The sequence below is a fragment of the Oncorhynchus keta genome, chromosome 3, assembly GCF_023373465.1.
Source record: "Oncorhynchus keta strain PuntledgeMale-10-30-2019 chromosome 3, Oket_V2, whole genome shotgun sequence".
Taxonomy (NCBI): Eukaryota; Metazoa; Chordata; class Actinopteri; order Salmoniformes; family Salmonidae; genus Oncorhynchus; species Oncorhynchus keta.
Genome location: NC_068423.1, coordinates 3,101,756 through 3,117,438, shown reverse-complemented (window position 1 = coordinate 3,117,438; position 15,683 = coordinate 3,101,756). Strand labels below are relative to the sequence as shown.

Here is a 15,683-nt window from a genome sequence, read left to right as displayed (position 1 = left end):
GGAGTTTGTTCCACTGACTGGGCTGAGCGGGAACTGTACTTCCTCAGTGGTAGGGAGGCGAGCAGGCCAGAGGTGGATGAACGCAGTGCCCTTGTTTGGGTGTAGGGCCTGTTTGCCTGGAGGTATGGGTGCCGTTCTCCTCACAGCTCCGTAGGCAAGCACCATGGTCTTGTAGCGGATGCGAGCAACTGGAAGCCAGTGGAGAGAGCGGAGGAGCGGGGTGACGTGAGAGAACTTGGGAAGGTTGAACACCAGATGGGCTGCGGCGTTCTGGATGAGTTGTAGGGGTTTAATGGCACAGGCAGGGAGCCCAGCCAACAGCGAGTTGCAGTAATCCAGACAGCTACGAAGAATATAGATGAAAACTATCTTGGTAAATAGTGTGGTCTACAGCTTATCATGAGATACTCTACCTCAGGCGAGAAAAAAACTTGAGACTTTAGATTTCGTGCACCAGCTGTTGTTTCCAAATATACACAGACCACCACCCATTTCTTCCCGGAGGCAGCTGTATGTTATTCAGGTCGTCGTTCAGCCACAACTCTGTGAAACACAAGATATTACAGTTTTTAATATCCCGTTGGTAGGATATGCGTGCTCGTAGTTCATCCATTTCATTATCCAATGATTGTAAGTTGGCTAATAGGACCGATGGTAAAGGCAGGTAACCACTCGCTGTCGGTTCCTTACAAGGCACCCAGACCTACGTCCCGATATCCACATCTCGTTCTCCTGCGAATGACAGGGATGAGGGCCTTGTCGGGCGTCTGAAGTAAATCTTTCACGTTCGACTCGTGAAAGAAAAAATCTTCCAGTATGGTGTCGCTGCCCTGATACCTAGTAGCTCTTTTCAGTAATAAGAGACGGGGGCAGAGACATTTTGAAAAAATAAGTTACAAATCACACAAAAACAACACACACAATATCACAATTGGTTTAGGGGACCGTAAACAGCAGCCACTCCTCTGGCGCCATTATTATTAACTATTAGAACTGTTATTATGCTTGATGATTTTGATATAAGAATATTGGTTATTAATTAAAATATCTCAAATGTAATTCGTTCTCAACTTGGTTAGTGAGTTGGGTAACAATTCTCATTTGCAATGATGATCTGGCCAAAATAACAAACAACATATAAAAGATAATACAAATGCACAAGTTTGGGTCATTATCCAGAAGATATCATATAAAAAGGGGATAATGAGTTAGCCATAGAACTATAATTATTCATGGCTAACAAGTTCAAAAAACACTGTTTATTTTTCCAAAATGATCCCATTCTCAAATATATATTTGACAATGATCTCACTGAGGCTGTACCAAGAGAATCACAGAGAAAAACCTAGGACTATGATTTTGGTGTAACCCCAGTAATAAATACTCTAGTAACGGACATTCCTTTTATATAAATATCAGGAGAGAAATATAACAGCAGCAGAATTAGACTATGTTTTCCTGGTACAGTGAAAACAGATTTGGAGGATGGAAATGAATGCTATTTATAAGCAGCTACTCAAAGGAAGTGAAAGTCCCAGGAGGATAAAAGCAGCCTTGGAAAAATGATAGTTTGGAGCCAGGGGAGGAAGTAAGGAGAAGCCCAAGACCAGAACATGGAAACACACCACTCTGTGAGAGAGATACAAACTACTGAGGAGAAAAAACTATGGGTTACAGTATGAAACCCCGGTTGTCTGAAAGACATGAGGGAAACATCTCATTATGGGACACGCCCCTTCGTGTCCTATTTACTGAAACTTTATTCAAATCATGCCTAACAGACGCTTTGTGGGTGTGAGCCCCGCGTGTATATATTGCACCCACAATGCTCTTGTTTCCTCATTCAACAAACTACCTCTTCTACGAGTCGTGCAAGAGAGGCAATCTGGGAAAATGTTTCCCTAATCTCCTTCACAGAACCTGGATTGCATACCCTAACTCATAGTTCTCTAACAGTCGACTCGATTTGACATCTCACTACGGGACACTTGCAAAACTCCCCGATTGCCATTAGCCCTTTTCCTGAGAAGCCTGTGTTGGTGTACTTGCTAGTGAGCCTGATCCATCCTACTCAGCTCCAGCACCAATGACTGTGGCACAGTGACACCCAGACAATAGAACCTCACAAAGGTGTGAGGGAAAGCCCAACTAGCCTGTACACAAATGTCTGAGACGGAGATATCAGTGGCTCGACTAGGCTATTATGAGTCATGGAAATGACAAGGAATGAACGCAGAATTAGGACGTTTCATAACCTTGGAATAGTCGGGGGCAAACTGAGTGCATGAAGGTTGAACCGAGAGCACATGAAGGTCGCTAACACGCTTGGCATTGGCCAAGGCAAGCAACTGTCCATCTTATAAGAAGTGCGTTCCCTAAATAAAACCACAAACGAAAGGGGTGAGCCCCAATCGTCATCTCACCTAATCCTACATGGCAGGCTGAGATTGCTGCCAAGTAGACCTTAACAGTGGCAGGGCTATCAGGATGAGGGCTAGATTGTTTGCTTTCACTGTCCAGAGTGGGGGGAATCAGGCCCAAGGGAGGGAAGGCGTACAGAAGCCCGTCTGACCTCTAGTGGGTTAGCGTGAGGGATGTTGTGATCTCTCATTGCAAGGAATAGGCAATCCTTGTGGTCTACTGTCCTTCAGACGCTTGTTGAGGTGCCGTAAATCCTTAGGCTATGCTTAAACCCTACAGCCCATCCCAAGAACTCCATTCCGCCACCTCAAGTCTCTTGGCCCTCGCACCCTTACGATGGCCCTCCCACCCCTACCCACCCCTACCCCCGCTCAGCTCAGCTAAGTCAAAGCTCTTTTCTGTCCTGGCCCCCCAATGGTGGAACTAGCTTCCCCCTAAAGTCAGGACAGCAGAGTCCCTACCCATCTTCCAAAAATATCTGAAACCTACCTCTTTGAAGAGGATCTTAAATAACTCTCACGGCGCTTGTCTATTCCAATTAGCACAGACGTTTGCTGAAAAATACTTTGTTGAGGGAAATAAATGTAGTTGATACGATTGTGAGGACCAAGATATAGCAGAAGAAGCCCTGGTGAGGTTCTTCACTTGGCACCACGCGTGCGGCTCCCTTGGCAAACAGAGACGGTATCTTGTCTGAGTGCTCAGGATGCTTCCACCTGTGCAGTGGACTGCACTATTCCCATGTAGTCTGTACCCCTGGCCTATGGTGCGTAGGAACTAGGGAGAGACTGTACACGTGCGCCACTGCTCCAGATGAGGAGCAAGAGAAGTCACCTGTTCCCTGGTAGGACTGCGCATGTGGGCAACCTGTCCCGTGGAAAGAACAAATAACTTTTCAGACCTGCTGGTTAGACAAGGTAGCCCTCAAGAGGTTGCTTGTTTTGAATGGAAAGATTCTGAACTATCAACCTCGGACCATTGGCCTGGATGTGATGGGAACTCTTTATTAGATAGCTGAACTGGGGGGACAGTGGTGTTGACCCGCCCCACAGGGACTTATGGGATGGGGGGCTCTGGAGTGACCTGACACAGGACTCCCGAGGAGACTCTGGTTGTTAAGGTCAGAGGGGCTCAGCCGGCTCCCCGAGCCTTGGGTCGAGGTGTTCAACCAGGGAAGGCTCCACGACAGGAGAGCTGAACCATCTCAATGACTCCATGCCATAAATATCCAAGTGGGGGTAGGTTGTCACCGGAGAAGGTGACTTATGTGGCTCCATCCTGGAAGACACACAGTCTGGGAAGGATGGTATACATTGTGGGAAGGATGTGGAATTACCCTGAGGGGTGATTCCAACCATCCTAGTCTTCTTTGTAGGTGGGGGAGGCGTAGGATACCCGACCTCGAGTTTGGTGACAGTGCATCGGAGTGCCTCAAAGAAAGGGAGATCAGTCGTTGGCCGTGTTTCGAGAGCATTAAAAATGGAGATGTACCATGGATAAATTGTGACTGACTGATCTACAAACAATATTGAGTAGATATTTAGGATGGAATGTGATTTGTAGGTCTCGACTCGCCTTTAAAGTTGGCTGCAATGTCGAACATGCCCATTGGATCCTGCCCTACTTCCTTGGTTTGGCTGGGCAGCACAAGCTGACCGGAGCCACTCTTCCTCAGGGGTGTAATCCACCTCCTGGTCAGAGTGGGGCGTTGCCTGAAGCAGCAAGAGACATGCCGCCGTCCTCACTTCTGGATTTGTCTGAAAGGTTCGTCCCCTGGGAAGATGGACCACCTAATCTTGCCAGGAGCTCAAGTAGAGGGGCATATGGAAAGCTTGGACAGCTTCTCCCTGCTTTGGAACTTTGTTGTAAACAAAATCTACCTCAAGCAAGAACGAGGCCTGGGCAATACTTACCATGTACCTTGATCTACCTTTGATGACACCGGGGCCCATCAGCTCGCAGAGTCAACGAGAGCCGCCAAAGTGTGGTCTACGCCAAGGCAAGTAGCACAGATCTAAGGGAGTCAGACTGTGACATGTAGTGGCTGCAATTGCCGGCCTGCTAGGCTTGCGCTGCTTTCTCTACTTCTTGGTCGGTGCACTCGAGGACATCGTTTCAAACGAACGGAAGAAAACAGAAAACAGGAATTACCAGGGAGGAGGCTAGCTAGCTACACACACGCTGCTATTTGACCGAGATTCGGACAAGACATGGGAGTAATCCTAGACTATCGGGGTAACAATAGCTGGAAGACAGGTAAGTAGAAACAGAAAGCTTTATTTACCAGGGGAGTGGTCTAAATACTCTCAGGGTAGGGAAAGTAGAGCTAACAGGGATATTAGCTAATTAGCTGGCTGAGTGATGATAGATAGCTAGCTAAGCGCGTGTAAATACCAAGTGCTGACTCGGTGTGTGTAAACCAAGTCACTTAACATAAAAAACACACAGCTTTGATGATCTTTTACAGGGGAATGTAAAGGATTGTGCTTAACAGCTGGGGTAACACACTTGAAGAAACAGTACCGCTCGAGTATAGCTAGTTAAAAACTGCTGTTAGCCAACTAGATAGCTCATATACTCGGCACTTCAGCTAGCTACCGCCAAATGTTTTTGACTGACAGAGACCATGAGTGGAAGTAGCGTGTATTAATGCCAAGTGCTGACTCGTGTGTAAACTAAGCAACTCGAAGTAAAACGCTTAGCTCGGTGTATATTTTAAAGGGGAATGTAAAGGATTGTGCTTCATGTTGGTGTAACACACTTGAAGAAACAGCATAGCTCGAGTTTAGCCAAGCAAACCGAGTGGGGTTCAGCCCAGAGGTTTCTAGCCAGAACCGCATGCAGCGCTGTAAGCAACGGGCTAGTTAAAAAACTCACCAGATCAGCTAGCTAACTACGGGAGGACCAACAGACAGCTAGAGACCATGAGTAGAAGTAGTGAAAACTAGTGGAAACCTGCTATTAGTGGGATGCTAAAATAGGGCTGGGAGATATTTCCAAAATATCATCTCATGGTGTACATTGTTTTGACAGTATTTAATGTTTTTGAATAATACAAGTTAAAAATGTGCTTAATGAATACTGTGTTACTCTCAACACATACAGTCTAAGTCTTCTCCATTCATATATATATATATATATATATTTACCCCTTTTTCGTGGTATCCAATTGGTAGTTACAGTCTTACAGGTACAGACAGTGTCAGAGTGCATGCACCAGGCCCGCCACAGGAGTCGCTAGTAAGCATAGGACAAGGACATCCCGGCCAGCCAAACCCTCCCCTAACCCGGAGGGCACTAGGCCAATTGTGCGCCACCCCATGGCTCTCCTGGTCACGGCTGGCTGCGACAGAGCCTGGAATCAAACCATGATCTCTAGTGGCACAGCTAGCACTGCGATGCAGTGCCTTAGACCACTGTGCCACTCGGGAAGACCCCTAGGCCTTCTTTTTAACCAAATGTTGCAATTTCACTTGCAATTTAGAGCAAAACATTTGGGTGAACTGTTGGAATCATGGAAATATAATGATTAATCTAATTCTACAGTTAGAAAATAATAGTGGGCACTTTGAATACAGTGTTGTTTAACATGACAACAAATTAAAATGCCAGGGAGGAGATCTTGTGACAGGGTAGGAACCAAAGTGTTGATAAGTGTTTCCTAGGGGACCCTATAATCTTCAATTGAATGTTCTCTTAGCTACTTCATGAAGCTAACATATTCATGCTTCGCAAATTCCTCCTTGATTTAGAAGATTCTGTTGCACAAACAACATGCTGATTTAGGTCTACACAAATACTGGTATTATCAAGCTGTATAGCTAATTATGTTTGTGCTGACTCAGTACATATATTAGCTAGCTAGCTAGCCAGCCAGCTAACTAGTGATTAGCATAGAGGCTCCACTTGCTAAGAATATACATATTAGCTGTTTGCAGATGTAAGAAACACAAACTAATAGTGTAATTATAGAACACTACTGGATTTATATTAAGAAGCAATGTGAAAACAGCATCATTGTTATCAACATTGTTGCATGTGCTGCATTGACCATGATAAATACCGAAAATGTAGCGTCTGTAGCGCTACATTTTGTAGCGTCCGAACGTTTTGACCTGCAAACTATGGAAAGGGGAGACTCTCACGATGGTGTTCTCTGTTTTGCTGTACAATCCCCACAAGTGTCAAGAGACTTGTTTGAAGTCGGTACCGTCAGTGTGGCAACTTCTGTTTGATAGCTTCCGAACCGTTTGGGCTAAAAACTAATAGGAACTTCTGTGGAACGTGGAAAGGGGATATTATCACGAACACGATGGTGTTCTATGCTCTATGACCCCCCACAAGTGTCACGGGACTCCTATGAAGGTAACCGGCACCGGATAATAAAAAAAAATATGGAAGTATGAAGGTAGTTTTGTGCCTACCCCCAAAAAAGGTGTTACAGTAAATATATATATATATATAGAGAGAGAGTACCAGTCAAAGGTTGACACACCTACTCATTCCAGAATTTTTCTTTATTTTTACTATTTTCTACATTGTAGTATAATAGTGAAGACATAAAAACTGTGAAATAACACATATGGAATCATGTAGAAACCAAAAAAAGTGTTAAACAAATCAAAATATATTTTATATTTGAGATTCTTCAAATGACCACCCTTTGCCTTGATGACAGCTTTGCACACTCTTGGCATTCTCTCAACCAGCTTCATGGGGTAGTCACCTGGAATGCATTTCAATTAACAGATACAGTACATTTTTTGTAATGTCTTTCCCACTTAATGCGTTTGAGCCAATCAGTTATGTTGTGAGATGGTAGGGGTGGTATACAGAAGATAGTTTATCATATATGCATAGTCACTTTAACTTTACATTCATGTACATACTACCTCAATTGGCCCGACCAACCAGTGCTCCCACACATTGGCTAACCGGGCTATCTGCATTGTGTCCTTAATAAATAAGGCTACCAAACTGCTAGGAAAGAATCTGACAGAAACTAGCACTGAAGTGTGAAGTGAAAGGTGTGAAAACTCTTGAGCCTAACAATGGCAAGAGATTCACAGCCCCTCCCAACCCAAATGCAGATGCTTTTGAAGCCCCCTCCATCTGTGCAGAGAAGATATCCTCCTCAGAATCCCCAAAATACAACAGCCATAGGACAACTTTGTTTGGACGTCGTAAAGGACCATTTGCAGACACTGAAAAGTTATAGCTAGCTAACAACCTCCTTTTCCATGTGGAAAAGACGGACAAAGACTTGCTATCTATATTAGTTGGCTAGCTGGGATTTTCTACAAGGAATCTGCCTCCTGAAAAAAATATTCTCTCAAGTGGGTGTGACAGCTACTCCAGTTGCCTGCTGCACTGCTGCTTGGATCCCACCTGGCAATCTGTTAATTGACTGCCCTGGCCTGTCTCCCCCTGTCTGGTATAGGTACCCTCGCCACACTCCCCTTTCTGTCCCGAGCTTTCGCTCGCCTCCAGCACACATGCACTGTTGAGGCGAGTGACTCTGAACTTAGAATGGCTAGCCCCAAGTTGTTATATGGCTTGTTTACCCAACCGTAGGACAGTCTATGTTTGTTCATACACTCCAGACTCTGACTGTCTATTGGATACACAAACTCTTGGCCTCCCATCCTACTCTAACCACCTCTCGACAGGTTTGTATTCATGTTACCTGATGAAATTGCTGTGCAATATGATCTTGTTGCCATCTAATGCACATGCAAATTTTATAAATCAACACTGCAGAGCTCTCCCTGTCCTCTGCCGTGCCCTGATTTGTATTACTGCTGATTATATCTGGAAATGTACATGTACACCCTGGCCCATCTACTGTTGCTAGCCCCAATTCTGATTTATGCTCTGATATCTGCTTCACTGATCCCTGTTCTTGTAAAAGCCTGGATTTCTTAACATTAACACTAGAAGCTTATTACCTAAAATGCATCAATTGAAAGTGTGGGTTCACAGCTCCAATCCAGATATGTTGGTCATTGCTGAGACGTGATTAAGAAAGAGTGTTTTGAACACTGATGTTAACCTTTCTGGTTTTAACCTTTTTTGGCAAGACGGATCTTCCAAAGTTGGTGAAGTGGCAATCTTTACAAAGGAACACCTTCCGTGTTCAGTTGTCTCCACCAAGTCTGTCCCCAAACAATTTGATTTGCTGGTTTTACACATTAAACTTTCAATTAACTCTTTGTTGACTGTTGCTGGGTGTTATCAGCCACCCGAAATGCCCTATCTCTCCTGGTCCCTTACACTAAGTCTGAATTTGTCCTGCTAGGTGACCTAAACTGGGACATGCTTAAACCACCAGACCAATTCCTAAAGCAATAATGGGACTCCCTACATCTTTCTCAGATTATTACCAATCTCACAAAGTATGACTCCAAACACCCAGAAAAGGCAACTCCCCTTGATGTTATCCTCACATATAATCCTGATAGGTATCAGTCTGGTGTTTTTCTGTAATGACCTAAGTGATCACTGTTTTACAACCTATGTTCATAAAGGCTACTCAATGAAACAATCTGTCCTGACTTGTCCTAGATGTTTTCTAAAAAACTTTAATGAGCAAGCCTTCCTTTATGATCTGGCCTCTGTAAATTGGTATACAATCAGATGAATCCCCTCTGTCGAAGATGCTTGGATCTTCTTTTTTGATATTTTCAGTGGTATCGTTAACAAATACGTGTCCATAAAGAATTGAGAATTAAAAACAAGTTCAGTCCCTGGTTCGACCGTGATCTGGAAGAGTTACAACACCTCAAGAATTCCATTTGGCAAATCACTCGACACACGCATACTCAGGCTGATTGGCTCTCGTTCAGGCAAATTAGAAATAAGTGCACTCAAGCTATCCAGAAGGCCTAAGTTAGTTACTTTAAGGAGCAGTACTCTCCTTATGGGTCTAATCCCAAGAAGTTCTGGAAAACTGTTAAAGAACTGGAGAATAAACGCTCCTCACAGCTGCTCATGTCCCTTAACGTTGATGATGTGGTTGTTACTGACAAGGAGCATATGGCTGAGCTCTTTAATTACCACTTTATTAAGTCAGGATTCCTATTTGACTCTGTCATGCCTCCTTGCCCATCCAACATTTTCTCATCTCCCACCCCTTTTAATGGGACTATCCCCGATGCTCCTCCTTTTGCCCCTCCCCCGCTACAAAGTTTCTCCCTGCAGACAGTCACTGAGTCCGAGGTGCTAAAGGAGCTCCTTAAACTTGACCCCAAACAAAACATCTGGTTCAGATGGTTTAGACCCTTTCTTCTTTAAGGTTGCTGCCCCCATCATCGCCAAACCTATCTCTGAGTTTCCCCATTACTTGGAAGGCAGCCACGGTGTATCCTTTACCTAAAGGGGGAGATAAAGCTGATCCTACTGTTATAGGCCAATTTCTATTTTGCCCTGTTTATCAAAAGTGTTGTAAAAATGTGTCAATAATCAACTGACTGACTTTATTGATGTCTATAGTATTCTCTCGGGTATGCAATCTGGTTTCCGCTTAGGTTATGGATGTGTCACTGCAACCTTAATGGTCCTAAATGATGTCATTCTATGTTGTGCTGCTATTTTTATTGACTTGGCCAAAGCTTTTGATAGGGTAGACCATTCCATTCTTGTGGGCCGGCTAAGGAGTATTAGTGTCTCTGAAGGGTCTGTGGACTGATTTGCTTACTACCTCTCTCAAAGAGTGCAGTGTATAAAGTCAGAACATCTGCTGTCTCAGCCACTGCCTGTCACCAAGGGAGTACCCTCAGGCTCGATCCTAGGCCCCACGCTCTTCTCAATTTACATCAACAACATAGCTCAAGCAGTAGGAATCTCCCTAATCCATTGCATACTACATTTACATTTACATTTAAGTCATTTAGCAGACGCTCTTATCCAGAGCGACTTACACGTTGTACATTCAGATCCACAGAACCAAACACTCAGCTTGTGAACAGGCAAGGCAGGCAACTGCTTGTGGCCCCAAGCCGTTAGGGGGCTCCTTGTGGACTGAAAAACTTCACAGCAATGTCTCAAAATGTGGCAACCGCAGTGACTGCAACCCCCTCCCCATTAAACAGCCAATGGACGATTTGCAATGACATCAGTAGGAAACCTTCCTAAAGGGGACCCATGAAGAGAAGGGAAACTAAAAACAAATATTCTCTCAGCTCCAACGTGACAATGGTGTGCGCTAGTGAGACAGAGAGAAGCAAATTTGAAGAGGCGAGGGTAAGAAGACCGTAAACAAACCAAGTACAGTCTGCAAGCATTGCTTTGCCACTGTCGGCTACTCAAGTGGAAACACTTCTAACATGATGTGTCATTTACGTCGCCATCACCCAGCCGTATCCCTTTCAGGTGCAGCTGGAGCAAGGAGAGTCCACTCGTTAGCAAAAATACAACAAATCTCTCGCTGTTGCCTTCTAACAACAATTTGAGACAAATTCAGAAAATCATAAAGAAATAACGAAAGCAGTGGGAGTATTCATAGCCAAAGATTTGCAGCCCTATCCTATTCGGTGGTTACTGACTCGGGATTTCGTCACCTGATAAAAAAAAAAATGTTTTACCGCGTAGCAATGTCCCCTCCTGCACACATTTCAGCAGCAACGTAATTCCCAAACTCTATGAAACATCACAGAGAGAAATTGAAAACAAATTGAAAGACAACCTATCTAACTCTCTCCACTGATAGTTGGACCGCCAGAGCAACTCAAAGCTACCTCACTGTGACGGTTAACTACGTACTGGATTGGGAGATGAAGAGCTACGTGCAAACTCGTATGAGAGTCATACAAGCACACACTCAGCCCTAGAATGAATGAATGATGTGACTGAGTGGAAGCTAGAGAGACCAAATATCACAATCCTAGCCACTACAGACTACACACAAAACATTGTGAATGCCATCCATGAAGCTGATGGGTTTGGGCCCGACATTGGATGTTTTACACACATCGTGAACCTCGCAGCCAAGAGGGCAGTCTCTCTCAAGGCAGTGTCCCGCCTCCTGGGGAAGGTCAGAAAAACTGGTGACTTTTTTTCAGAAAGCAGAAGTGCTCACCAAGTTGACAGTCAAGCAAGAGATGCTAGATATACCAAAGCACAAATTAATCCATGATGTCACAACCCGTTGGAACACCATACATGACATGCTGGAACGTCATGTGGATCAGCAACCGGCCATCTACTCTGCAGTAAGGGACAAGGCTGTGAAGAATTCAGTTAAAGACATAGCCATGCTGACTGACAGTGAACTGACGCTGGCAGAAGAACTCATTCAGCTACCCAGCCCCCTGAAAATAATGACAACTCTCATGAGCAGTGAAACAAGTCCCACCTCATCAATGATTCTCCCTCTAAAGACAATGATTCTCAAATCCATGGCACCAGGTCCTGAGGATAGTGCAACCATCAGGGAGGCCAAGGCAGCCATCATTCAGGACTTGGAGAGAAGATACAGACAGGGATCTTCCAGACTACCTTCACAGAGCTACAGCTCTTGATCCTAGGTTTAAATCCCGAGCCAGCCTGCTGTGACAGAGTCTACAAGGATCTCATCAAAGAAATTGTGGAGCATGAACATCAGGTATTACCTATTTTTTAAAATTATTTTTCATGATATTGTTTTTATCATGTGCGTTAAAATGTGATGTGCCTCAGTGTCCCGGGAACCTCTGTTGCAAGTGAGAGTTTTCTCCACTGCAGGGGACAATGTCAGTGCAAGCCGTTCTCGTCTGACTTCAGAGAATGTTGACGTGTTTATATTTTTAAAGAAGAACCTCAACATAAAGGAATAGATATCTCATATAGGGTACCAACTTGATGTTGCAATTCAAGTTATTTTTACATTTCATATTGCCTATACAAGTATGTACCATGTTTATTTAAACTAGAGAAGGCAAAGCACCTACAGGTTGTCAAAGCTAAGAAGCACTTTTAATTTGAATGTTTTTTTCCCCTTGATTTCATACACTTTTCTGAATGGAAAGTTGTATTTGTCTCTTGGCAAAATAAAGAGTTCATTGTTTAAAGGGAGATGTGTTTTTATTTTTTTCTAAAATATAAAGATACCGAAACCGTACCGTTACCGTGACCCACAAACCGCGATACATACCGAACCATGGACCCACTGTACCGTTGCATCCCTAGTTGCTACCATGCTGTGTTTTAATGTGTTGCTGCCATGCTGTTGTCTTAGCTCTTTCTTTATGGAGTGTTATGTTGTCTCTCTTGTCGTGATGTGTGTTTTGTCCTATATCTATTTTATATTATTCAGTTTTTATCCCATCCTCACAGGAGGCCTTAAAAAAAAAAAAAAACATTTTTTTAATTGTGAGCAAACATTGTTTTACAAAGTAGTGCCAAAAGCCTCTCTCTCTGTTGTTTTAGCCTACTTTGCAATTGGCCTATTGGATGTTGATAGCACACAGATTACGGTCTTCTTTTTTCAGCAAGAGCCATTTGCACGCGATTGTATTAGAAATATTGTTTTGTCTGACAGATTAACAGTGCATTCCCCACTGTAGGCTATCCTTTGTTATTGGGCTACACACAATCCACAGCTAGGCAATGTTTTAAAAGAAGCTATTGATCCTCTGTGTCTAAATTATATATATTTTTAACCTTTATTTACCTAGGCAAGTCAGTTAAGAACAAATTCTTATTTTCAATGACGGCCTAGGAACAGTGGGTTAACTGCCTTGTTCAGGGGCAGAACAACAGATTTTTTACCTTGTCAGCTCGGGGTTCGATCTTGCAACAATTCAGTTACTAGTCCAACACTCTTAACCACTAGGTTACCTGCCGCCCCTGCCGCCTCTACTCATGGTGTAGAATTATCCAATTTCTTTCTGAACTGACAGAAGTAATTCTATAACTTTGGCAAATGTATTTAAATTCACCAGGCTTTCCGCAGCTTTGATTCTATAAGGAAATAAATTAAATGCTGCTGCAAACCAAACCGAATATTGATGATGATATAAATCAAGTGTTAATCAAATGTTATGCTGCTGTGGCAGTAGTCTACTGTTGATTTTTAAACTGGGTAGCTCGCTACACACATGACCAGTGACCACATCTCAGGCCATGCATGTTTTCACACCCGGCCCACACAATCTCTGTACAGGGCGGACTGAGAAAAAGGCAACCCGGGCACACGTGAGCTCTGTACAGGGCTAACCACTGGACAGGGTAAGGGGTGGCGAACTTGACGACATCACAACATCTTGGGGGCAGTGGGTTTAGAACAATGACAAAGACAGTACACAACAACAAAAGTTATAACACCACCCAAAAGGGCACTTGGTGAGTGGGAGGGCAAAGGGGCATGTGCTCGGCACAGGTATAACCGTATCTGTGCACGTGCCTGGTGGGCCATACAAACATACAATACATATATTATTTAACCTTAATTTAACGAGGCAAGTCAGTTAAGAACAAATTCTTATTGAAAATGACAGCCTACCCCAGCCAAACCCTAACCCAGACGACGCTGGACCTATTGTGCACCGCCCTATGGGACTCCCAATCACAGCTGGTTGTGATACAGCCTGGAATTTAACCTGGGTTTGTAGAGATGCCTCTAGCACTGAGATGCAGTGCCTAAGACCGCTGCACCACTCGGGAACCCGATATGGTCATTACCATGAGCTTATCTTGGGGACCAATAAGGGCAGTCAATGAGCCGATGAGCAAGGCGCATCGGCCCAATGTCGGAAACCTACATGGGGCCAATATATTTGCCCGCTTTGGGCCCACCTCACGCCAATGTGGGCATGTTTGCTGGGCCATGTCAGATTTCCACTGGTTACACATACCGTTGGAGCATCTGTAGGACTGCAGCAGGTCAGACAGCATGCCTTTCTGCACAGTGGCATTCCCACTCAGGTTTTCCCGATCCAGGATCAGGAGGAAGCGCTGCAGCTCCTCCAGGAGTAGATCCAGCACTAGAATAGGACACAGAGAGAACAAACATTGTCAGTTTTGGACAGTGTTAGAAACTTAACTTATCTGTGAGTAAAGCCTAAAGAAGAAAAGGTGGGTGCTGCTACACATTGGCAGTGGGTAAGATGAGTTCCCCTCCCCATACAATGTAGAGTGCTCTGACCAACAATTACTATTACTGTCTTGTTTCAAGTTGTGGTTCATTACTTTCTGCTACATGCGAACATAAGCAAGAATTTAAAGTTAAACCGGTTCTCACACACAAAATGCACATCAGACAATTAAACATTTTCGATTTACTTGCATGTGACAGAAAGCGAAATTGTAGAAGGTCCCATCAGATCACATGACACACATTAGCCCTTTGCTAACCTCACAAGGTGGCAGTGATTACATCCTGGCACAACTTCTGCAGCCAATTAAAATCGTAGATTTAGTTGGACGTGCTCCAACACTTGTTCGTGGAAGCGCCCTTAACATACCAACAGCACGTTCTGATCATCAAAGCAACTAGGCTATTACGTGTATTTGACTGACTGGTGAAATTGCTCTCTGTGTAAAAATGCCTGGTCCATGTAATTGTCGCAGATTGTGAAAAGTATACATTTACATGTAGCCTATTGGGTTAGTGTGTTGAAAAGAGACACCTTTAAAAATTGCGTCAATCTGTGGCACACCTTGCGTGCTTCTGTGGCACACCTTGCGTGCTTCTGTGGCACATCATTTAACTCTCAGCCATTTTTTCTGTTACTGCAAGTTATTGCTAGTTTGACCACCAGAGGGCATCTTTGAGAAGCATTTGATAGTATTCCGTATTGGTATTAACAGAGAATTTAAAACCTGTTTTGTAATAACATTGTATAGGGGATTGATTTTTAGAAATTAGCTAGCTAACATTAGGCTATAACTAGCAATGCAAATGGCTCTGAGATACGAATAATATTCCTACACAGATCATGCACGTAACGTTAGCTAGCTAGCTAAAAGTACACTTTAACTTGAAATAAGAACGACTTTATAACAAAATTAGAAACATATAATATCTGAAAATGTAGCTAGCTAGACTATCTTACCCCAATACATGGATGGACGCTTCTCCCTATTTGTCACGGATGCCATGGTTACCCTTAGTTTGAAGATGTAATCCAGAAACAGGTGTTTTACACAACAGCATTCTGTGTGTTCTCTTTCTGACTTGCAATCAAACCCTGAATTTTCTCCATCTCCTTAAATATCATATTCTAATTCCACTCGGTCCTCCAGAAATTGGAGAACAACACTTATGCAGTTCTACAATGTGATAT

General features: G+C 43.8%; 1 protein-coding gene across 3 annotated transcripts in view; it reads right to left on the bottom strand.

Annotated features, from left to right (window-relative positions):
* The window catches only part of afap1l2 (actin filament associated protein 1-like 2), a 124,993-nt gene that overhangs the window by 88,035 nt on the left and 21,275 nt on the right, over positions 1-15,683 (bottom strand). For all 3 annotated transcript variants that reach the window (XM_035744951.2, XM_035744940.2, XM_035744960.2), the window contains exon 2: positions 14,253-14,381. In XM_035744951.2, coding sequence (XP_035600844.1) covers positions 14,253-14,381 — 129 coding nt within the window. The remainder of the gene's footprint in view (positions 1-14,252; positions 14,382-15,683) is intronic.